Consider the following 25,822-nt stretch of genomic DNA (forward strand, 5'->3'; position numbering starts at 1 on the left):
ACTAATTTACCATCACCAACATTACATACAGAAACTCAGAGGACACGTGTAGCTTCAAGAGTCTATAAAATGGCTATACTTGTGTTATAGACGTCACAACTCCTGGTTCCTATCACCACCACTGTAAAGAAATCTGAGGAATATTTCTCAACAACGCACCATTTTACATTAGACCACTCTGAATGAGTCTGTTCACATCGCAATGTCTGAATTATGTTGCAAAAAAAGTTTCCCTTAAAAAAGCAAATAATTGGTGAAGAAAGATTAAGCAAAACAGCTTACACTCATACCTGAGTCTTCGACCTCCATGAGAAACGTACTGGATGTGGAAGTGAGATGTGTGAGCTCTCTTTGTATTAACTGAAGGTTTCAGTTCTTTTCTGAAGGCATCAGTGTATGTGTGTGTGACTCTGTTGTTGCAGAAACGTAACTGCTTTCAGTTTTAACACCAGTGACTTGCTTCACATTTAATTCCATTATTTCACATTTAAATCAATATATAAAAACCCTGCCTTGACAGCATTTCATAGACATAAAACACCTGACAAAAAACAACATGTCTCATCTTAAATTCACCCCCCACAACCCAAACTCAACACAAACGCCTCTTTATACTGGAGTGACAATGCCCTCTTACACCTTCACTGATTGCTTCTGCTTTCAGTTCCTCCAGGACCTCTAATCAGGAAAAATCAGCTCTGTCAGAGGACAAGCTTGTGCTTACTCTTCATCAGCACAACATCCTTCTCTCATTCTCCCAGTAAAGCAGCCGGTTCAGAGAAGACAGTCAGGTTAATACTTGAGACGTCTCAGCAACAACAGCAGTACTGTTCCACACCAGCAGGTGGCAGAAGAACACTGCCATTACTACATACAATCAGAGAAGTGTTCCTCGAACACAGGGTGTTTTCTCACTAATTGTGGTCTCTCTCTCTCTTTTCCTTTCTGTTTTAAACTGTTCCCGTAACGGCCCAAACTATCCCCTTGTGAGGCACTTTGGGCTGCAGTATATGTATGAAAGGTGCTACACAAATAAAGCCTATTCTTCTTCTTCATCTAGTCATTTAACAGACTGTCTAATCAATCCAGACTAACAAAATGTGCCATCAGTGGAAGCCAAAGCGAAACAAAGCACCTGGAGATACTGCAAGAATCTCTATTCCAAGAGACACGAGTCGCACCATAACTTTATCAGGATAAATGCATAGACAGTACGTACAAAGAGGAGAATGAATGAAGCTCAGCTCGCTTTTTAAAGTAGGTGAACAAGCAACTCTGAGGTTAAGTGTAGACGACTGAAGAGAAACAACACAGTGATTCAGCAGTGAAGTGGAATGAGTGCTGAGAGTTAACTCAGGTGGGCTCTTTATCTTCTTCCTATTGCCGGTTTATTCTGTCAGGCCACCCAGTGTTTTACAACATCCTCAGTGCTTGTGTTCCTTTCATATACCTTCTTTTCCCCTCGTTTCTCTGTCATCTCTGCCCACTCCATCTCTCTCATTCTCTCTCTCGATTTCTGATCCCCCTTCATCTGTTTTGCTTTATTTCCCTTATTTTCATCTTCAGCAGGTGCACATCTTCACATGGCCCCTCTGAGCAGAATCACCGCTATCATTTCTTTCTTTGCTTTATTTCTTCCTCAGTTTCTTTCTTTTTTTATTCTCAGTGTTCTTTCTTTCTTTCTTTCTTTCTTTCTTTTTTTCCTTTCTTTCTGTGTTCTGATCCCTTTGGTTCTCAAATAACTCAAAATGATTTCTGATGATTTTATCCTATGTGAGAACAGGAACAACAAGATATAATCTTTCTGTCCCTTCTCTTATTCCCCCAACCCACACTCTCTTTCTTTCTGTACTTTCTTTTTCTCCTTTCCAGCACTTCCTTTCTTTCTGCCCTCCTTCCCATTCTTATTCTTATTTCTCAGCACTGCTTGTTTTTGTTTGTTTGCTTCTTTCTGTCCCTTCTGTTTTTCCTTTCACAACACCTTTCTTTCTTTCTTTCTTTCTTTCTTTCTTTCTTTCTTTCTTTCTGTCTTTCTGTCTTTCTTTCTTTGCCCCTGTCGCGCTCTCTCTCTCTTTCATCACAACACTCTGTTAACTCTCTGCAGATGCACAATCCTTTCATACTCGCTTCTGGAGGTGGACAAGGAGCCAGAGCACAGTGTAATCATTCCCAAACTCTCTCTCTCTCTGCCCCTTTTTTATTTTTTTTCCTCTGTCTCTGCCTCTTCTCTTCCTTCTCTCTCTCTTCTAATAAATCTCTCTATCTCTTCTCTTCCTATGTCTGTGTTTCTCTGTCTGTCTCTCTCATCTCTTCTTCTTTTCTCCCTTTTCTTCTCTCTCTTTCTCGCTGTCTCTCTCTCTCTTTCGTGGAGCAGGGGTGGAAACATTCCCAATCTGGGATGTAGAATCTGGGCCTGTTTTCCAGCCACTGGCAGAAATAGCTGCACTGTGGGTTTAACAAAGGCGCTTATTACTGCAGCCAGAGCTTTCTCTCTCTTTCTCTCTCTCACACTCTCTCTCTCTCTCTCTCACACACACACACACACACACACACACACACAAGCAGAGAGATATGGAAAGGCTGCATCATTAACCTACAGACCATATGCTTTACAACTTTATCTTCACATTTCTCATCATACTTTTTAAAACTCATTAACAGAGAGACACTGAAACAAGGAGACACTGGACATGAAGGAAAACTGTCTCCAGCAGAGACATAAAAACACCACAGTGTCTCACAACAAAGTAAGACAAGCTGGAAGTGGATAGGAAGGAGAGCAGGGTTGATGGAAAGTGAAGAGAGGGACAAGGGGACAGGGAGTGCACGAGAACAAAGACACATCAGAAGTTTGTGAGGGACACGGTTTACGGGTCCTCCTGTATCTGACTATGGTGGAATTTGTATGCATGTGTGTGTGAAGTGTGAGTATGAAGACCCCCTCCTCTTTCTAGGCATGACACAATGGCACTATTGAGGGCAGAAAGAGCTGAGTGTGTTGATTGTGTCCGGTTATGTGTGTGTGTGTCACCCCTCACCCCAAAAACCCCAGTGCCCCACCCCCTCTTCCACTTTCTGCTCCCTTTTCCCTCATACCCTATTCCTCCATGCCACATTAACAGAGCCGACTAGTACAGTACCTTATCACCAAATCATACATGAAAATACATCAATTTATTAAACACTTCCTGCAGGCCCCCTAATGGCCAGAATGGAAATCAAATAGGATATTTTTATCAATTTGATCAAATGAAATATTTTGTCCCTATAACTCCATAAATCAGATTAACTCGTTAAAAGATTAACTGATTAACTGTGAAAAGGAGTTAACTATTAATTAGAGAGGGTACAATTTTGTCAAAAACTGAAAAACAACAAAAATGGAGACAGCAGAGTTTTGCAACATCTACACATTGCTGATGATTTTCCTAAGTCAGTGGTTCTTTCTGTCTTTTTTACTTTCTTTCTTTTCTTTCTTTCTAATTTTTTTCCCTTTCTTATTCTCGATTCCCAACACTTTATCTTTGTTTGCTTGTTTGCTTCTTTCTTTCTTTTTTCTTTCACTTCTTATTCTTGTTTCCCAAAACTTTATTTATTTATTTGTATGTTTGTTTGTTGGTTTCTGTCTCTTCTCTTTTTTCCTTTCCCAACACTTTCTATCTCTTTCAGAAGGATAGCTGAGATACCTGATCATAGCTATATTTATAACCACTGGTCATAAAACCCACTGTGCTTTATCTTGGAGGCCATCACTCATACCAAAGTGGAATATACTGGAAGTATATCACAATATTTCATAACAATATAATGGACTATCAGCAACATTGCAGTATAATGCATCTTCAAATGGACAGTGTTGCAGCAAATCCACACTGGATTTAACCTGTGAGTGGCAGCTGGCAGTTACATGTATATAGTCTGAAGTCTACAGCTGGTACAGTTCCAGATTTTGCAGCCTAACTAAAGTACAGAACTATAGTTCAGGCTCTGTAAGCAGAGTGAAGACATTGAGTATCTTCAGAATTCAGCTTCTACAGAAATGGCCAAACGGCCTTCTCTCTAAGCCTCCAGTGGGCAATTTCTGTCCTTCTGTTAAAGATGAAGCATTGTTCATGCCTGCAATGAATATGAACCTGCTGACACTAAGAGCCCTCATTCAGCTCAACCACTGCTCAGAGTCAGAGCCCTCGGCATTTCAGTGCTATTCTGTATTCCATTTAGGGGAACCCAAAAAACAAAGCCAACAAAATCTGCCTGCTCAGGATGTCTGTGTAATGAAGAACCACTGTATTAGGAAATCAGAAGTGCAGACCCATCAGACTGGGGACACTTTTGGCTGGTTTTGTGGACATGAATTAAGCCTAGTCTCAACTTAAACTACAATGTCAGCTAACAATCCTATTTAGGACTGTCTATGTCTGTGAATCTGGAGTACATTCATTTATGCAAAGCAGTCTGCTGAAGACCAGGATAAATCCACGCTCCACTGATTTGGCCCAGTATTTGCAAACAGAGCAAAGCACTGGTTCACATTAGTATGTCAGTAGTGGCACTGAGGCTAATCATACTCTATCAACACATAAGCTCTCCTGTGTCCTCTCCGAAGATCTGCAGATCTGGAGATTTACAGATAACAGAACAGCAGAACAGCATCCAAACACACAGTTACCCAACTGCCCACGGATCAGATTAGAGTGTGTGTGTGAGTGTGTGTGTGTGTGTGTGTGTGCGTGTGTGTGTGTGTTCTCTTTTGGTTCATTCTCAGCGCTCCAACATGCCCCAGCTTGCAAACGTGAATGCTTGTAGATGTTTCTATATTATCTATGCACCCGCCCCTATCTCTGCTTTTCAACCTCGGTTCTTAAATATCCTTTACTTTGATACTAGGGGTGTAATGATGTGATACGTGTTGTGTTTTTCTTTAATACAATATGTATAGTGTTTTTTCATTATGATATGTATTATGGCCTTTTGATATGATATGTATTGCGTTTCTTACAATATGTCTATTGTAGTTTTCACTATATGATATGTACTATGTTGTTTACAATACATTGAGTTTTGCAGTATGATATGTATTGTGGTTCTTTACAGATACTTGAATATCAAAATTTGTCCTTTTCATGATACGACGCACTGTGTTTTTTACAATATAACACTTTTTTTTGTGGTATATATATATATATATATAATATACTGTATTTTTATGATTCATATGCATGTTGTGGTTTTTACGGTTACTCGGATATCAAAATTAGTCAGTTGTCAAGTTATCATATGTACAGTGGTGTTTATGACATTACATGTACTGTGGTTTTCGCAATGCTGTATGTACTGTAGTTTTTATGATGCAATAAGTATCATGGATTTTATGATACGATTTGTATTGTGCTTTTGTCACTTTGATCTCCTGTGGTTTTCACAATATGATATGTTCTTGCAGCAGAATTTGAAGGTAATTGCACCGTGATAAAACTCAGTGCAAACTTTAATTTTGTTCTAAATTGTTTGGTCAAGATGCAGTTGCTGACACAAGACCGCAGTACCTGGTGAAGCATAATCAGCTTGTTATCCTCCTCACCTGACAAACCAATTGTTATCTGAGTAATTCTCTCCATTGTAACGATGATCTAAAGACAGTTACTGCAATCAGATATTCGGCTCATTATGACTAACACTATCTGTCTTCCGTCTGCATTTGCCAGCTAAAAAAACCCACAAAAACAAAAAAAAAACCCACTCCCAAAATCCTCACCAAAGCAGTAGTAGTTCCCTCCACCTTCAAGATACATAATCAGAAGGGGGATTCCTTAGTCCAGGGGTTGGCAATGTGCGGCTCTTTTACTGCCCTGTTGTGGCTCCACAGCAGAAACAGATTTTTAAGTAAAACTAAAATAATCCTCCTTTTCAGTAAAATAAAGCTCTGCTGATCGTTCTAACACAGTTTTAACAATAAATGGTCTTTAAAGCTGGAGTTAATGTAGCCTATAACTGCTACTTCACCCTTTAATGCTGAAGATTGGTGTGCAGATGTGCAGACTGCAACGCAGACAACAATCTCGCCTAGCTAGTAGTTAACAAAAAGGCAAAGAGAAAGATTTAAGACGAACACTGACAATTTGGAGACAAATGTACTTATTTGCATTTATAATCACTCCAGCTGGTCTCCTGATACATTTAATCTGCAACGAGAAACTGTCAAACACTAGAAAGTTGCGAGGCTGAAGTCGCTTCTCATTCACCAGCTTCTTGTTCGAAATCTCCCATTCCACCTTAAATGGTCCAGCAGGTGCATTCTGGCGCCTCAGGTACCATTTAAGGTGGAATGAGAAAATTAGAACAAGAAGCTGCTGAATGAGAAGCGACTACAGCCTCATAAAAAATCATAAGAAACTATTCTACTTTTGGAAAATGCGAGATGCAAGAAATAGCTGAGCTAAAGCTTAAAGCAGAGCAAAGTAAGTCTGAGTTTTTGTATATGTTATAGTTTTAGCCTATAAAAGTACATCAGCACATACTGAGACATATTTACAGCCAAAGTGGTATATGGACATTAAATGTTGTGGCTCCCAAGTCGATTTTTATTGAAAGGACAAAATGGCTCTTCCTAACATTTGGGTTGCCGACCTCTGACCTAGTTTTTAAAATCAGAACGTCTCACTCTGGATACTTCTGCTGCACTACTGAATGAGGCAAGTAGACATATTCACAACAAATGTACTGATTACTTAGCGGTTACATTTTTCATTTTGGCAAGTGTCCTTTTACAACAGGCACAGGCTCCAAGTCCAGACCTCTGCACCGTGTTATGCAGGTATGTGTCAGCCAAAGCAGTTGTAAGCAGTGCTGCAGGGCATTGTTGTCCTGTGTGTTTGTCTGCGCTGGGTGTGTGTTTAAAGCTAAATGAAGCAGGCTGTACCTCCACACGTAAGGTTCAGGCTCCTCTGGCTCTTTGTGTAATTATGCTAACAGTTAGTAACACCAGAAGAGTGACTCACACGACGAGGAAGAAAAAAAAAAACACATGAAATGTTTTTACATTAAGACAGAATAAGTGTCTTTTAAGCCTGGCAAACCTCTAGCATACTTGTTAGTCAGCTTATCTGTGTCAGACTGTGTACATTCATAACATTGTTGTGTTCTCGAAAGGAGGTGAAGAGGTTTTTAGTCCTCACACCGAGTTGAGTGTGTGCATGCAATTGTGACGGAGCGTGTCAATCTGCTGCTTTTATTTCCGCTGTTTTGAATGCTTCGCATTTTGCCAGCCATTTTATTTCCAAATCTCCTTCTGCTCTCGCACTCCTCTTTAGTAGCAGGCGTGCTGGGACATGACCGTGGCAAGCTACAGGCTAAAGCAAACACACATACACATACGTTCTGCCCCTCACTCTGCTCATACGCCTACAATGATCAGCTGAATTCACTCGTAAAAGATGAGAGTTATTACTGTCATTTTTCTACGCTACTCAAAAGTAATTACCTTATTATCAGGGGTGGGAATCTCTAGGGACCAGGGCCCGGGCGATATATCGGCCCGCGGTGTTATCGACATACTTAGCACCTTTTGGTCTCGGCACCAGGGGTACTTGATCTCCCGGTGATGGATCAAACAGATGCTCAATATGAGGCCCTCACTGTTTAAAGGAGCACTATGTAAGACTGTGTATGTTTTGTTAAAATTGGAAGAAGCAGCATTACTGAATCAGGAGAGGAAAAAACACACTAAAATATGGTCTGCAGATGCTGTAAAACCCTGAAATAATTATTTAATTCAAATAATTAATTCAGGTCACAAATTTTTCAGACCACATCATACGTCTTTATGTATTAACGTCACACGCACAGTCTCAAAAAGAAGAGCTGGCTAGATGTTTAGGTCCCAAATGCAAATTCAGCATCACACTGATGAAGATATGATGACAACAGTAGATAACCACATCCTCAGAAGACACGTCCTTCACCAAGTTTAGACTGAGTTCTCTTTGAATGCTCTTTCAACATACTTGCAATCTTCAGATTCATCCCCTCGGGGAAGGGGTCCGAAGCACACCTGACGTTGCAAAATGTTTTTCTGCACGTTGTGTGTGATTAAACACTTCCACCAGAGAGTGCAGCTTCAACTACAAGACAGCAATACAGGCTAAAATAAAAGTGAGATCTATAATATAAATAGAAAATTTAAACAACTGATTTTATCGGTTGTCAGAATGTTTAGCCCTCTAAAATGTTTAGCCCCCTTTTAAAGTATCCTACACACTTTAAAAAGATAAGATAGTTCTTCAAGGGTTCTTTAGTAAAGAAAATGGTTCTATAAAGAACCATGAACGCTCAAAGAACACTTTGCACGATTGAAGGGTTCTTTGGGTTATGAAAGCGTTCTTCAGATTGATGAAGAATGCGCTGTGGATGGTTTTATGTAGAACCTTTTTGAAAAGAGTTCTCTATAAAACCCAAAAGAGTTCTTCTATTATTAGGATGTTAAGCGTGTAACAATAGAAGAACCTTTTTGGGTTCTATATAGAACCCTTTTCCAAAAAGTTCTATATAGAACCATCTACAGTGCATTCTTCATCAATCTGAAGAGCCTTAGATCATGCAAAGAATCCTTTAATCCTGCAAAGGGTTCTTTGAGCATTCATGTTGAGAGTGCGCTTTAAAGGTTCTGGGTGCATTGCAGTTTGTTTCACAGAAGTGAAAATGCAGAGCATACAGAAAATGACATTTTGTGAATTGATTCAGAATCTTTTTTAAGAGAATCACGATGCGTCTAAGAAACAATTACTTTTCCCACCCCTTCTAATTACACACTTAATTACATAGTGAATTACTAGGGATGAAATTGATAGGTATCGGTTTTGCGCTAATATCAGCAGAAAATGTTATGAATTAGTTTCTTTCCGCAAAACAGGACATTACATACTAATTTTCATGTCACTTTTCATTAAATTCAATTCATCATACAATAAATCCCATTCTACCTATGAACACCAATGTGGTACTAAGCGTGGGTAATATGACAAAATGTGTTAAATTATGTAACAGTATGCTTTCTTAGCATATTGTGGATAGCATCAGTACTTAAAAAGCACTGACAAACTGCATGTTTCAATATTTAAAGAGCATAATTAGTCCTATTTAATTATATTTGATGCAGTGCAGCATGTGAAACATTTAATAAAAATTGTTATAGGCAGTCTTTCACGACAAACCTAAGAAAAAGGGATGTGATATGTATTGTGTATCACGCTTTTTTTTCCATATCACCCACCTCTATGCAGTATGGAATAGTTTGACACTTTCACAAGCTAAAGGATTAACATTAAATTACACAATCGTTTTGTTATTGCCAGCGATAACTGCTACTCTAAGGGTTAACTATTAGCAAATATCTTGAACAGGTCTGATGAGTTTCTCACAAGTGATCAGTGATCCTAAAGCCTTCCACTTCCGTAAAACAGAATCTGGATGTACCTGTTACCTTAATTTCTTGTTGGTGATTAAAAGTTTCAGTGATAAAGGCCAGAGGAGTGTCTAAGCCTGGTGAGTCTGATTCAGCCACAGTTCATCACCGTGGCAGACCCCTGTTACCCAACACAAGCAAACACAAACATACGCCCATACAGGTACACAGACAGAGGAAATGAACAGCAGGGCCAGCGGGGTTGTGAGCTGTTATGACGAGTCATTCTCCAGCATTCCCCTCAGTCTAATTTTAAAAGCGTCTGGCCACTTCATCAGCTTTTCCTGCAACTATGCGCCAAAGAAATGTACACTCGTGAGTGTCCGTCTGTGTGCTTTTACAATGAGTCGTACAGCACAACTAAGCTCAGAAGTATCAGTAACTTCCCTCCAAACTGAAAGACAAGTCGACACATAAATAGAATTGAAATATAAACTGTTTCTCTGCCTGGAAGAGAAATGAATGGCACTGAAGAAGGAAGAGATCAGAGGACATATAAAATAACATCAAGGCACGGGAGATGATAATGAAATGAAGTGGATAAAGACACCCAACAGGAATAAAAGAGTGGAGAGATATACAAGAACAGAGGTGCAGGTGGAGGAAGAGATGTTGGAAACCTCGTATCTCTGAAACAATAACAATATCAGATTGAAAAAAATGTTGTTAAAGGGAATTCCACAGATTTTTTCCTAAATTTCTGCATTATTCAGACTTTGCAGTCATTCAGAGCGGACTGACATGAAATGGTTTATCGTAGAGAAGCTTATCAAATCAGATTTAGTCATAAACCACAGATGGTGGCAGTGATAGGAACCAGGGGGTTGCCATGTTTACAATGCAAATATAACCATTTTGTTTACTATACAAAATGACCAGTGAACCTAGCTATAATGTATAATGTTAATGATGGTAGAGTGCTAAATCTGAAAAATAAGTTTTCTTTGGGGACTATTTTGCCTTTTCAATGCCCTGAATGTACCATTTCACTGTGAATGTATTAAAAAATATATGTTTTGGGCAAAATTCTTCTCTTAAAACTATAAAAAATCAATATCACTGGGATCAATCAGTGCATTCGTAGCCATTTCAAGTAATAACTGGCTGTGAGACTATTTTTCATCAAAACCTTTAAGACACATTCTGACATGGCAAGTTTCTCTAGAACAGAGCATTTTAAATCAAGGTGTAAAACTAAACTGTAAATCTAAATAATGTAATTATGCAGAAATGTTGAAATTGGTGGAATTCCTCTTCTATGAAGTATGCAAGACTTCAATAAAGATCTGGATTCAGCTTGAGCAGGTTAAGAGAGGTTTTGGGGATATATTTACACAAAAGATCTGGGCTATTTGTGTGTCTACTGAGTTTTAGTGTTTGTTAGCAGTGTTAGCCCTGCAGATCCAGTTCAACAAAATTTGGACTCCAAACATGTCTTGGCTCATCAACTACATCTGGGGTAAGTGTAAAACAGATTGAAAGTAACAAGATTTTAGTGCAAAAGTAAGTCTGATCTGTTTCTATTGTTTCATTTTTTGTGAACCTACAATGTAAAGAGCAGCTGGTGTTTTCAAATGATATGCTAAACAACAACAAAAAAAAACAAGAACAAAAAACCAGAGTTACGAGGTTTTAATATGAAAAGCAAAAGAATAGAATCAGCTGGGAACAAATAAATGGAGGATGACTTTTGGAAGAGGAAGCACAGCAGGTGAAGAAGAAGAGAAGCTCACCGATAAAGGGGATAGAGGCCAGCGAGTCATCCTCCACAGACAGTGGTGCTAGATTACCATTGGCGCGTCGCTGGGAGATGGAACTCTCGCCTTTCGGTGGGGCTTCCGTGGGGTCAGACGTGGGGTCAGACGTGAAAAGGAGTGGGTCGCTGTCGTCAAGAGCCAAGGCATAATGCGGGTGACGGTTTGTGTTGCCACCTCTTCGTCCCATTGGTGGCTTCTGTCTTAGCACCACTTCCTGTACCTGCGCTTGCACATCTTCCGTTTCCCCACCCCCTCTTTCGTGATTGGTTGGTCGGTGAGTTCTGTCCTGCCCTTCAGGGGGCGTGGGTGTGGCGGAGCTGGTAGTGGGTGCAGGGGATGGGGCAGGAGGCAGGGCTACACCCTCCGGAGGGCTGGTCTTGGGTGTGGGTGTCCAGCTGAGGTGAGGGCCCGTGTAGGACGGGTCCCGGAAGGAGTGCGCCTGCTGCAGTATGCGTCCTGTTTTGCGGTTGAAGGAAGGGCTGTAGCTGCGGTAGCCCATTGACATTGGCTGTTCGTCCAGGCTCTGGCAGGATGGTAGGCGGCGGGTCTGAGGCACAGCCTGCTGCGATTGAGAGGCGTGCGTGGAGTGCTGGGGCAAGTGTGTGAGGTTTTGGTGCTGAGGTGTGTGTTGCATCCGGTGCTGCTCGTGTTGAGCCAAATGTTGTTGGGATGCCTGAGCGCGCCGGACAGTAGGGGGTGTCTGTGCTGGGCTGTAGTGGCCACCCTGTCTCTGGAAAGCCTCAGCCCTGGATTGGGTCTGCTGGCTGCCCCAGGCTGGCCTCTCCTGATGTGGAGAGAGCACACTGGGCACTCGGTCCAGAGCCTCTAGCGAGCGTCCTGAATGTCCGTACCGAGTTCTGAGCAGGTTTTCAGATCTTGCACGGTTATAAGCCGAAACAGCGGCGTTCTCTCCCTGCCAGTGGGTGCGGGGCCCAGACCCTGGCTGCTGCAAGTGAAGCAGGGTGTCCTGAGAGGCACTGTGGGGGAAATCTGCCCTCTGGGCCCGTCTTGTTCGGTTCAGCTCCCCTAGACGGTCCTGCGAAAAGCTGCGCTGCCGTGGGTGAAGTGAGCGGATGCTGGGGCGTTCCCGCTCCCGCTCGCTCATCTGGCTGTAGTACCAGTTGCTAAGGGCTTGTTGGGTGCGTTCATTGCGGCTGGATGGGGGTGTAGGAGTAGGCTGTGGTGGGCTGCCCCATCCCGATGCAGGAGCAACACCTTGGTTACCATAGTGACCGTGGTGCAGCGGGCTTGTTAAGGCCCCCCCTGAGGAAGAAGATGACGAATACGAGCGTCCCCTCATCTGTCCCACCGCCTGCTGGCTCCTCTCGGTCATGCCGTACCGAATCTCCTCGGTCCGATGGGCGGGGCTACTGTGGCCCCCTGGGTCACAGCCACGTCCCTCTGCAGCCCAGACAGTACCAGGGGCAGGGACAGTGGTCCGGTTGTCAAGTGGTGGGGATGGGCCAGAGGAGGAGGAGCCGGGCCAGCGGCTCCAGTTGTCCAGCTGGTTCTGCCCCATTTGGGCTCGAGAAGGGACAGGGCAGGAGGTATGACTTGGGGGAGGCTGGGATTTAGAACGTGGGGGGTAGCAGAGAGGAGGTGGCGGTGGAAGATTCTGGGCCCCTCCTTTAAACGGCTCGTTCCCTCTCAGGTAGGCATCTTGTGAGTACGCCTGCAAAACAGAAAGAGAAGATAAAGAGAGATAAAGGAACAGGGAATACATTAACATTCAAAAGTCTGGAATCACTTGTGACATACAAACATCAATAGGTGCTTTTCAATGATAAATAATGAACTGTAATCAGCTGATTGATCGACAATCATCAATCAAACCTCATTCTTGATGCTATACAGCTTTTCGTTGTAGAATCAAATACAGCTCTTTAGCTTTCTGTACAGAAATATATACACTTGCAGTTGCACAGGCATATTAGAATAATTTAATGTATGTACAGTGGGATCAAAAGTCTGAGACCACTCGTTTGCATTCTTTTTTAACTTAATACAACTTGTTTAATTAATTATTCTCACTCTAACTTTTCTTTGTTTGAAATATCTCAAAATTCTGAAAGTTTCTGTTATTTATTTCCAAGCTGAAATGAAAACAATCCCAGGTTTTCAGGGTGTATCTACAACCAGACTGGCTTTATATCATTAAAAACTCCAGTATGATTGAAACGACTGAAAACACTGATTCCATTCTTGATAATGAAGCCACACTGCAGGTTTGTAAAGGAATGAAATAAAGCTGTTTCAGAATGGGACACCTATCAGATTGGGTAAGAATTTGGATGCTTTTAGAAAAACTCCTCAGTCAGCAGGTGTGCACAGTCATCACTGAATGTGATGAATACAAACGATGCATGCCTCACCCGCCTACGCTAAAACATACCAGCGCTGCACTCCATTAGACTCCAACACAAACACTAATAGGGGTGTTTACACAACCCTACAAGCTTTGACTCTTACAGAGCAGAACTTTAACTTGTTACTTCTAAATGTTCTTAAAAATGTTGCTAGCACTTAACTTTACTTTCAAAACATGGCCACAACATAGGGAATCACTGTCGGAGGTGAGAAATATGACTACGTTTATGCTATGTTACCTGATGTACTATGTCTGAGCATACTGTGTATATCGTCAGTACTTAAAGAACCCTGAACAACTGCATGGTTGATTACAAAGAGAGGATAATTAGTCTTGTTTAATTCAGTTTAGTGCATTATGTGAAACACTGAATAAAAATAATTGTATTCCTAGTTTTCTTAGCAGTTTTAAATGTACAAACACTGGTGTATTTTGTCTGTTCCAACTTTTTACACCTTTTAAAAACAAGATATTGTGATGCATATCTTGTATCGTTAAAATGTCTTGACGTATTGTGATATTCTGTTATATATATTGATGTTATATTCTTGCCATATTGCCCACTAATCACTGCACATACTTATTTCCAGGGTTGTATCTACTGCAAACACCATAACCGCCAATGTAGTCCATGCACGACTGCAAAAAAAGGCCTGAAGCAAAACCACTGCAAGTTCAGAAGCACAAATGTGAAACAAACTGCTTCAGGCGACGGTGAAAAAAAAACTGTTCTATATTTGAATGAAGATGTCAGCTTCCCAATCTAAATGAAACCAGTTATTTTTGCAGTGTGCTTAATCAATATCGTAACTTATCCCACTCCAATTGTCCAATTGCACAGACTGTAGGTATCACATAGCCAATCCCCCAATGTAGCAACATCTCCAATGTAGAAATACACAAAATAAACAACAAAAGAAAAACAACCAGCAACACACATCTATGACACAGCACAACAGTTGATATCTACACAATAAAAGACATTGGCAAAGATGTGACCTAAAGAAACAGTATTATCGTTCTGACAGTACACGTCCATCCAAATAATAATAATTCATCACTGTTGACTCTTGTGTTTTAAGGGACTATTGTGGTTTATTAATTATTTAAATTTGTATCTTTGTTTGTTTGCATCATTGTTTGTTGTGACCTTCTTATATGAAAGAACTGTACCATCTGTGAGTCTCGTGAAATAATTTTCTTTAAAAAACTGCCAACTACATTGCAAAAATGAAAACATCTTAAATCTAGTAGATATTTTAACTTTTTTCTAGATTTGTTTACTGTTTTAAGTCATTTTATCTAGATTATCTTTCGATTCTATTTCTATTGGCAGAATCTTTGCTTATTATATTGTCTTGAAAGAAACAAAATGACTGTGTCAATAGAAAAGGACTTTTTTTTTTTAGATAAAATGACTTAAAACATGTAAAAACAAGTGAAATGTTCAGAAAAAGGCTAAATAAACTTATAATCTTCATACAGCATTAATATAATGAGTAATATTAGATTTAAGACGCTTTCACTTACCAACATATCATTTTCCGCAGTGCAAAAAACTGACCTTCATATTGACGACTCTGACCGACAACATTCTGCTTGTATATGAAGAGCAGGAAGCTTTCATTAAAGGCATCAACACGCCATTAACCCACAACACCAGAGCAGACAGACCGGCTACAAGGACAACATCAGCTACTGACTGAACAACTGCACGGTGTGATTTTATCTGCCTCACTGGACCGACTGAAAATGGCACAAAGCTGGAAGATCCCCAAATAAAAAACAACACAAACTGTAGAGCATGAAGAGGGCATCGCAGAAACAGCCAGACGTGTAAACAGAGCGAATGGAAACTCACAGAGGGAGCAGCAGTGTTCCCTAAAGCTTCACTTAGTTTACTGGGAGCACCTCAACCTCGCTCGTCTGAACTCTCCTCTTCCGTCCGGCTCGCAGCTCTCTATTCATTCCTTTGTGCTGTCACTGTCCTGCTCTTCTGTCCACTCTCTCTCTTTCCTTTATGTTATTTATCACTGTCTGTTGCTTTCTTTCCCTCTCTCTGTGTTCTCCTTCCTCACTATGGTGTCCTAAGACCAGCCCAACCCAACACCACTCAACTCTCTCTCTCTCTCTCCCTCCCTCTCTCCACCCTGTGGGAGTGTGGGAGGAGCCAGACCGCTGATGATGTCATCTCTGGAATGCAGCTGATGCAGGAGTAAAGGGTGTGTGGAGCAGAGAGAGAGAGAGAGAGAGAGAGAGAGAGAGAGAGAGAAAGAGAGAGAGAAATAATAATAATAGAGAGGGACACATAAAAAGAGATATATGAAGAGTGACACAGAGACAGAGAGAAAGAGTGAAAAAGAGACATATACAGAGAGACAGAGGTAGAGCAAAAGAGAAAGAGTGAAAACCGATCAATACAAAAAGAAACAGACAGATAAAGGGTGATAAAATAGAGAGAAAGTGAAAAAGAGAGATGTATATGAAGAGAGACATATAGAAAGAGTGATCAAACAGAGAAAATGTAAAGGAAGCATAAAAAAGACAAAATGACAAAGATAGAATGATACACTTAGAGAAGAAGACAAAAAGAGTGATACAAATAGAGAAAGGCTGACAAAGGGCTGTGCAAAGAGAGACAGACATGTAAAAAGAGTGATACAAATAGAGAGAGTGAGAATGAGTGGGGAAAAATCATACAAAGCGAAATAGTGATACAAACAGAGAGTGAGAATGAGTGGGGAAAACGTACAAAGGGAAAGAGTGATACAAACAGAGAGAGTGAGAATGAGTGTGAAAAACACATACAAAGAGAAGGAGTGATACAAACAGAGAGAGTGAGAATGAGTGTGAAACACACATACAAAGAGAAGGAGTGATACAAACAGAGAGTGAGAACGAGTGTGAAAAACACATACAAAGAGAAGGAGTGATACAAACAGAGAGTGAGAATGAGTGGGAAAAATATATACAAAAAGAAAGAGTGATACAAACAGAGAGAGTGAGAATGAGTGGGGAAAACGTACAAAGAGAAGGAGTGATACAAACAGAGAGAGTGAGAATGAGTGTGGAAAACACATACAAAGAGAAGGAGTGATGCAAACAGAGAGAGTGAGAATGAGTGTGAAAAACACATACAAAGAGAAGGAGTGATACAAACAGAGAGAGTGAGAATGAGTGGGCAAAATATACAAAGAGAAAGAGTGATACAAATAGAGTGAGACATAAAAAGAGAGAGCCAGAGAGTTATAGAAAGATTATTACAAATACAGAGAGAGTGAAAAAAGAGAAGCATACAAAGAGAGAGATAAAGAAAGGATTGTAGAAAGAGAGAGAGAACGAGTGAAGAAAGAGAACAAAAAAGAGACACAGAGAGTGATACAAATAGAACAAGAGAAAGAGTGAAACAATACTACAGAGAGAGGGAGAGATATAAAGAGAAAGGGTGCACAAAGATAGACAAAACGTGAGAAAGACCTGTATACAGAGAAAGAGAGACAGCAAACAGTGAGAGCGACAGAGTGAAGGAGGTATGAAAGAAAAAAAAAAGAAGTGTGCAGGAATAAATATGGGTGCTGTGCCCAGTTCGTGTGGCCTGGGCTGAGGACTCGTTAAAGCTGTGTGCATGTTTCTCTGTGCTTTGGTGAGCACTTTTGCGTGCCTGGTCATGTGAGCAGCAGGGTAATTTGCAGACCAATATGAATGTGGGAGTGTGGGCAAGTATGAGTGTGTGCTGTTTGGGAAGTGTGTGTGTGTGTGTGTGAGAGAGAGAGAGAGAGAGAGAGAGAGAGAGCGATGTCATCATGTGACAGTGTTATAATTCTTAATGAAGTGAATGATTCTCTGTGTCAAAGCTGCTACTGAAGTAATGTACTGAGTCACTGAGAAACTGCTTATATCTGCATCATCATTCACAGAGAAGAACTGCGGCATTCAACAAGTATGTGTGACTCTCTCAGAGGCGTATTATTTATTGCACATGATCCTGTTCCGAAAACGACAATAAACAAAATAATCTGTTCATCAAACGGCTGCAGCACATTCAAATATGCATGTGCGTGTTTAAACCTTTCTTTACCCCTCCCTCACTTTCACGGCTCTCTTCATTCACATGTATGTGTGCACGTCTGGAACAGAGCGTGTGTGTATGTGCGTGCATGTGTTTACCACTGTGTGTGTGTCTGTGTGACAGAGAGAGAGGGGCAGGGCGTGGCGTAAGTGTTCAAATGTTCAGGCTCACACTTACCAGCTGCAGCACGTCCTCATCCTTTGGCATAATGGAGAGTTCCAATACACTCTCACTGGACGGGGCGGGGGGGGGTTGACGGGGGGCAGGGGAGGAATAGACAGTAAACATTACATAATGTAAGAAATGAGATAATGAAAACAGGGCATTTTACTAGGATTGACATTTATAGTATATGGACCATTCTACAGAATTAGTTAAAAAAAAATGTATTTAGATCTTAGATATTTAGATGGATTATGTTATGATCTGTTCAAACCCAATGCATTAATACAGATAGTGATAAGCTAAATATATATGAAAAAAAAAATTAGGGTACTTTCTATTGGGAGGTGTCCCAAACCCTAACCTAAATTTCTTGTGAAAATAATACTTGCAATTTCTATTTTATTTTATTTTATATTTTGATTTCTTTTAGAGTGTGAAGTTGAAAGATTTGCATTTATCATGAGTTTAGTTTTCAAACAAAAATGTATTCAAAAATTGCTGTCCCATGTTTTCATGTCACTACTAAAACAGAAAGAGCTCCAGTCCATAGGTGGAGCTTTATTTTAGCCACACCCTGCATCCCTGCATCCCTGTCCCTCATGACCACATGGTGAGCAGCTAGACCCCATTGAAGTAATTTTGTCCCAAAGTGTATAACATTAAGAATTATTATGATTTTATGTGTGTACTGTTCAAAGCTGGGTTTGCTAGTCATATACTGGCTAGTGTTTTTGAGTTATGCTCAAAATTAGCTAAACATAATTTACATAATTTGTAGGAAACTGTAGAAGTTTCTTAAAGGAAACTAAGAACCCTGTTTAATGCTAAGAATATTATAACAGTTATAAGAGAAAAGTCTAATTAAAATAAAAATTTATTTGTATTTAATATTCAAAATGTTTTAACAACTTTTTTTTTTTTTTTACAAAATACTTTTTAAAAAAAAGTCTGAACATCTAAAAATACTTTTTGGTGTTTAATCTATAATATTTAATATATTATCGCTATCAGAAAAAACCTTGTATCTAGTACCATGTACTTTTTATTGTTGTTTGAAAATACCAGCTGATCCTTACATTGAGTGAATATTTCATGAGGAATGGGCCAATAGAGGTGGTCCAAAAATTACTCGTATTAAAATCTCATTACATTAACTTACATTTTAAGTTAAGAAAGTTTTTTTCCTTCTCCTGTAAAACTACTATTTTGGAGGTACAAGATTTTGTTCTGATGACATGATATATTCAGTATTTCACTATAAAAGTTACTGCTGAATAAAATAAACATGCATAATATGACAAGCGATTGTAAATGTTTGAGTAGTAGGGTACATGATATCATATTACAGTCCTTTAGTGTTATATTAACTCTTTAAGACCTACAATCACAAAGTTCTACCACTGCAAAATTGTATGTTTTACACTTGCGTTCTGTTTTTTTCCACAGAGCCATAAAGTGTTACATTCCCCAGATTTAGCACAACCTCAGCTAATAAAATGTCATTCAATAAATGATTCTGCACACTATATTTGTAAATTAGTCTATACAACTACAGTAGAACAAAAACAAGCTTATTTTTGTGCAAAATCTAAAATCTAAATGTTATTTAAAGTTAAGCCCTTTTTTCTGTGCAGTCTACATTTCTATGGAACAGTGCTTATTTACGAAAGTTCTCTTTGCAGTTTCTGTCCACAGTAACAAAAGAGCACATTGCAAATGCTATAAAAGGAAGGGGTCTTTTTTTTTACGTAGTCTGTATTGTCTGCATCATGATATCAAAATCAGTCACGTCTTCTGAATAACATGATTCAGGACATGAAGAGTTCTGTGTTGCAACAGCAGTTCTAGAGAAGTAGAAAATATCCTCTTAGCCATATTTTTCATTTTTCTGGTTTTGTTTCTGGGTTGAGTTTTTCCTTTTTTTCTTTTCTCCCACACAAATTTGCCTAGAACCCCCCCCGCCACGACATTTTATCTGATTAGAAACTCCGATTGGCTGTGGCAACCTAACCAAAGTCAATCTGCGCACCTGTTATCTGGCACTGCACATGGACTTGCCCACCTTGACTCTCCAAGTCTCGTACTCCTATTGGCTGTGGCTCGCTAACCAAGGACAAATGCAGACTGTGGACTGTACATCACCTGACAAGGTGGACTGACTGTACAAGCATTGAGCCCAAAGCATGGAATGTGTATGCATGTTTTCAATAAATCTGTAAAGTGGTATGTTTACTTAGGAAGTAAATGACCCACAGTGACAAACTGGGGCTTGTATTTTAGTGTTTCTCTAGTTTCAATGGGAAAAAGGGAACACTATACTGAGGAGCAGTGACACTTTAAATTTTAGCATGGTAAAATATAAATAGTTAAATATAGTACGGTATTTCATCTTGCTGGTCAGTTCGGGAGGGTTAAACCAGTCAGTCAGCAGATTCAATACAATAACTAATGTATCAGTAATAAATAAAACTTTTCATGGTGTATAAATAATCAAATTACACATGAACTGACCTGTTCTGAATGAGCGCTATCACCTGGGAGTACGTCTTACCCAACACACTCTCTCCATTCACCTTCACAAGCCTGTCACCTGCAACACACACACACACACACACACACATACACACACACACACACAAGCAGATAGAAAAAGACTGACAGGTTAAAATCATTTCGAGTAAATACATACATGAATAAATAAACAAATTCGAGCTCAGCGTGACTACTTTTGTTTCTGTTCTTGGGCCTTCAGGACGTTTCTCTCCATGTTCTATATATATTTACATGCCCACAGTGAAAAAAGTATTCAGACCTGTTTTTTTGTTTTTTAACTCAAGCCATTAATTGAGACAGATAAATATCTCAATTAAATACATACAAAATCATCATTTATAGGGTACTTTTTATCGAGAGGTATCTGTCCCAAACCCTAACCCCTAAATTGCGAAATCTTTTTTATTTCTTTGAAGGTAAGTTGAAAGATTTAGATTAATCATGAAATTAAAGAAATTAATTAAAAAAATGTATAAAAAATCAGTTCAAAGCAGGAAGTGAGACTGCATCCCTGTCCATCATGGCCACTTAGTGAGCTCTTAGATCCCAGTGTTTTGTAGTAAATGTGCCCAAAGGTCTGAAAATCTGTGTGTAATGGTAAGAACTGTCACTACCGAAACACAATTAAGTGAATTTTTTGTGTTTTAATAAAAAAAAAATCATGATTTTATGTGTATACAACAGTTCAAAGCATGTTCCGGTGAGTGTTTTTTGAGTTCTGCTCAAAATCAGCTAAAGTTGTAACTACCGAAAGTGACAAAATGGTAGTGACAAAATGGAACTTTTAATCATTCATTTTAAGGAAATAAATATAATAAAGGTACCGTCACTTAGAGCAAAAGGATTTTAGTCTAAAGTCCAAGTCAGTTAAAAGTCCAAAATGCGTTTTGAACTCTGGTATTAAACCAATTCAGCAAAATAATCCATACACAGATTCAAATATAGCCTCAAATACAGGCTTGAAACATTAGACAGTTGCTCACCATAGATTTTGCAGTCAAAATCTTGTTTGTCATCTCAAAGCTCACACTTTACCTTTTGTCTAAGCGATCTTGTGCACTGATCCAGATTATATTCAGTTCACCTGAACAGGTCTGTGTTCAGTAGAACTGCTATTGATACTGCTGATTAAACCTTTGGCTCAACAAACAAAAAAACAACAACACTGAGTTCAAGCAGCCAATCAAAACGAGTCGTGACCTGCTTCTCTCTCTGTCTCTGAGATCAGTATCTGGTCTCTGATTTCATCCAAACACTGTCATCATCACGTGTAGCACTATTAGGTTATTTCCATGGCAGATCACCCACACAGAGTGAGCAGACACATAAAAACACAAGTCTCTTCCGCTTTGTTCTTACCTGTGCACAAACCTGCCTGGTGGGCGGGGCCTCTCTCTCTCACATTCTTCACAAATATGGTGTCCATCGGCTCCAGTCGACCCCGCTGGAGGCCTACGTTAACAAAACACACGCAAAATTATGCAAGAGATGAGTATCTCTAGGAAAATATGTATGTGATGTGTACAAAAATGATATTTAAAGCAATTTAGCTCAGCAATGAGTATAAATCAGGACTGCAACTTACAATTACTCCCATATTTGGTCAATCTATTCACTATGTTTTCTATTAACAGAAAATCTAGTGATTATTTACCTGTTCCAGTGAGAAATACAGTGAAATAACAGCACAAGAAACCTGAATTTGGAAAATTTATCATCCCAAATGTTAAAATGCTGTTACATTTAGTTCTTAAAAATTCTTTTACTACCAGAGGTGCAAAGTTGGGGACATACTCTACCACAGTATACCATATTGATAACTCATGCATTACACGTAATTATTAAAACACAAAAACAAAACATATTAGTAACTGGAAAAATAATATCACACATATTCAATTTAGAGATTCTTTCCATTGTGCCACAATTCTTAGTCTGATATGCATAAATATTTTAGCAAAGTGCTGTAATAATGATGAATGTAATGACAAGAAGAAATAAGAAAGAACTTTAAAAACTGCCAATCAATAATCACAGTCCAGTGAAAAGGTGTTTAAAACAAAAATTTCATTTGTAACACACAAGCAGCCATTGTATATATTGTATATATTGTATAACTACATAACTATAACTGAAGTTTTGGGAATAATTGACAGCTTTACTTTATATTGATATTTGACTGCTTTCACAGCTAAGCCATTTATGTTTTCAACAACCATAATCAACACTATCTTGCATAATTTCAAAAAGCGGAGAGGACATGACCCTCACACCCCTGAATGTGCACCAGTGTGTCCTACTATGGAATCCCAAAAATGACAATTGTCAGACAGCAATAGGCCACATTAAAGGTACCACTGAATATAAGACATTTGTTTAAAAAAGTAAAAAGCCTTGGTGTTTTTATGATGCAACAAAACGACAGAAGTGATAATGTGCCTATATGTTTAGAGTGTTTTGGAATCTGTCATTATTAACCCACATATTAACATCATACAGTGATTTTAAATAAAAAATCCTCAAATCCCCAAAGTGATAACTTTAAAGGAGAAGGAAAAAACATTCCTGACCTTACTGTGTACCACACTGTTAGAAATAAAGGTTCTGTGCAGGTACATTTCACCTTCATCAAAGTACAAACAACGTAAATGTTCCCTCAAAGGTACAACAGTGCTTTTATGGTCCAGTTGTTTTTCCAGGTGAAAAGTACATATTTGTACCTTTTCATATCTTAATGTTTTAAAACAGAACAATAAAATAAAAAGCCTGGAGACGAGACGGGGTGTGTGGAGTCAATACAACTTAGAAAATATAATTTCAATTGGTACAATTATGTTCCCTGACTAAAGGTACTGAGATGTACCATTGAGGATACCACCCCAGTGACAAGAGAGGTACTGCACATGGTTTTGTACCTTAATTTCTGAGAGTGTAGGACATCAAGATTTTATTCCAATAATTTCATTCATCATGAAATGTTCATACAATAATAAAGGAAGCAAAGATGTTAAAAAACTGGAATTACGGTTGTTTCTGAGTTACAGTAGAATGTAAAATATGCATATGAAAAATGCATTTTTCTGCAATTTTTAGTGCACAATTATTTACTCAGTTGAACATAAGAAGAAAATAAAACAAAAAGTATTCAATGTGCTATAACTTTTGCACAAGCCACATTTTATGTGTAAACGGTTTTTATTTATTTATTTATTTATTTTTGGGCATCAAAATGTGTGAAGTATGTTCCCTGTAGAGAATGTGTTAACTTATTTTCACTTAAAAAATCAATACGACAGATAATTTTACCAGGGAGGTACAGAAACTTTTGAATGTGACCGTATGAGGTTTTGATATGACGGCGACAGCAAGTAATTGCACACAAACAAACAAATCAAGGCATGCAGGTTATGCTATAAAACAGACACATACACACACTCTGTATGTATGGAGACACACTGCTCCACAGATTGCACCGAGACATGACCGCAGAGCAAATGTAGTGATCCAACAGGTTGAGGCAGAAATAACTGAGCTGTTACGTCACCTAAAATCACTTAGACCTGTAGATCTGTATGCTGACATTGCTCAACTGCATGGTGCATGCGTTTCTATATGTGTGAATACATGTAACGTACATATGTGCAGGAACATCTATTAAACGTTTTCTTTTTTTGCACACTAAAACTGAAAATTGAGGGACAGTCACTAGAAGTGACACAAGTCACTTTTGTGCATGCACGCACGATTTCTGCTCTGTTTTCAAGTCTAAAACCTCCGCAAAATAGTAAACATAGCTCACAAGCTACATTATGTAAGATTTTGTGGATCTGGAGACCTCTCTGGTAGAAATGTGTATTTACACGAAACACATTTTGTAACACTAACTGTGCTTCATAATTCATGTAAGTGAATTGTCCACTATTGTCATAACATCTTCATCAGTATAACGTTGATTTTGCATTTGAGAGCTGAAATCATTGCACATGAACTGGCAGTCTGGCACACTATATTCAGCATGCAAACATCAGAAAAAATGGATGTGCTGGTCTTCTTGGTGAAAAAAAGGCCTGGAGCTTAATTTATAGAAGATAATTGCATTGACACTTAAATTACTATAACTGCTTATTAATGATTTTAAAGTGTTTATGACCTATTTAATGACAAAAACCTAATTTGAAATCATTTACTAAACACACATTCATAAATATGTTAGAAAGTTAGTCTTATTTTAAAGTGGCACCAATATTTGTCATATTTTTAATATTTGGTTTGTGTTTTTGAGTTTTGTGTTTGCAACTGTGAAAAACCTACAAAAGCAGGACCACTAAATCTAACAGCCCCTAATTATCTGGGTCTCTGGCTGAACAATTACATTCTTATATATCAAAAAGGCAATTTGAAAGACTAATTTTCAAATCATAAGAGCAGCGACTTTGATTATATGTTTATTCAATGTTGTCTTAAACTCATGAGGAAACATAACCTAATGGTGTTTAACTAATAGAAGATTATTGTGTTTAATTCTCAATATTGGTCAAAAAATTACAATTAGATATTTTCCCCAACTTGTTCAGCCCTCGTCTCTGCCCAGATACAGTTCACATTTTGTCCACCAGGGGGAGACAAGCACATATTGTCCCTGATCCCTGAGCACTTTGGCTGCTGTAAGGGTCATTTCCTTCTCAGAAAAAAGCTCACTGATCTCATGTAAGCAGTTAAAAATAATCAGCACACTAATGATGGTAAGGACATTCTGGGCATACTAAAAGAAAGAGGAAGGAGAAGAACACTCACCCTTTCCATTTCCATTTTCCTCATCCTGAAATAAAAGACAGAAAAACCACAGTCAGATCGCACAGAACCATTATGTTATTTACCAGCAATTTTCTTATGTACTAAAATTAGCCACAGTGCCACGACTGACTGTAAGAATGCCTCATGGTTAAGACACCACATCATCAGGCAACACTTCACCCCTTTGGGGAAACATTACATCAGTCTCACAGTAAGTGTAAGTAAGAGGCTCCTGATACTATACTTAACAGGCTTTCTAGAGGACAGTTACGGTTGGACAAACAGTAGGCTGGTACTGAATAAATGATAAACAGGTTGAAAAAGTCAGAAAAGATTTTGACAGAAAAGTTTGCAGCTAACATTTTCTATCAGACCAGTTCCTTGAAAGCCAATACAGTTTCTCCTGTAACACAACTGAATTGAACTCATTAGGTGATACTCAGGTTAAGTCGCTGTTTTAGAGAGAAAAACGATCACCAAACAGTGCTGTGGTGTTCCCACAGTGCACTGCATGTGATGTATAATTAGATTTGGGTGGTCTACATCAGGGGCACCACATCCCTGTCCTGGTGACCCTTCGATCTGTGCACTTTTGCGGTTTCCAAATCTACACACCTGTTTATAATCTCATCATTTCTCCACTGCACAAAGTACCC

General features: G+C 39.1%; 1 protein-coding gene across 5 annotated transcripts in view; it reads right to left on the minus strand.

Moving 5' to 3' along the window:
• The window catches only part of arhgap23a (Rho GTPase activating protein 23a), a 121,744-nt gene that overhangs the window by 20,919 nt on the left and 75,003 nt on the right, over positions 1–25,822 (minus strand). For 4 of the 5 annotated variants that reach the window (XM_036589322.1, XM_036589320.1, XM_036589319.1 and 1 more), the window contains 5 exons: positions 25,167–25,191; positions 21,732–21,824; positions 20,331–20,409; positions 17,832–17,886; positions 11,194–12,889 (listed from right to left, as the gene is read on the minus strand). In XM_036589322.1, coding sequence (XP_036445215.1) covers positions 11,194–12,889; positions 17,832–17,886; positions 20,331–20,409; positions 21,732–21,824; positions 25,167–25,191 — 1,948 coding nt within the window. The remainder of the gene's footprint in view (positions 1–11,193; positions 12,890–17,831; positions 17,887–20,330; positions 20,410–21,731; positions 21,825–25,166; positions 25,192–25,822) is intronic. The other variant, XM_036589321.1, reaches the window with a different exon arrangement.

The sequence above is a fragment of the Colossoma macropomum genome, unplaced genomic scaffold, assembly GCF_904425465.1.
Source record: "Colossoma macropomum unplaced genomic scaffold, Colossoma_macropomum, whole genome shotgun sequence".
In the NCBI taxonomy this organism is placed as follows: Eukaryota; Metazoa; Chordata; class Actinopteri; order Characiformes; family Serrasalmidae; genus Colossoma; species Colossoma macropomum.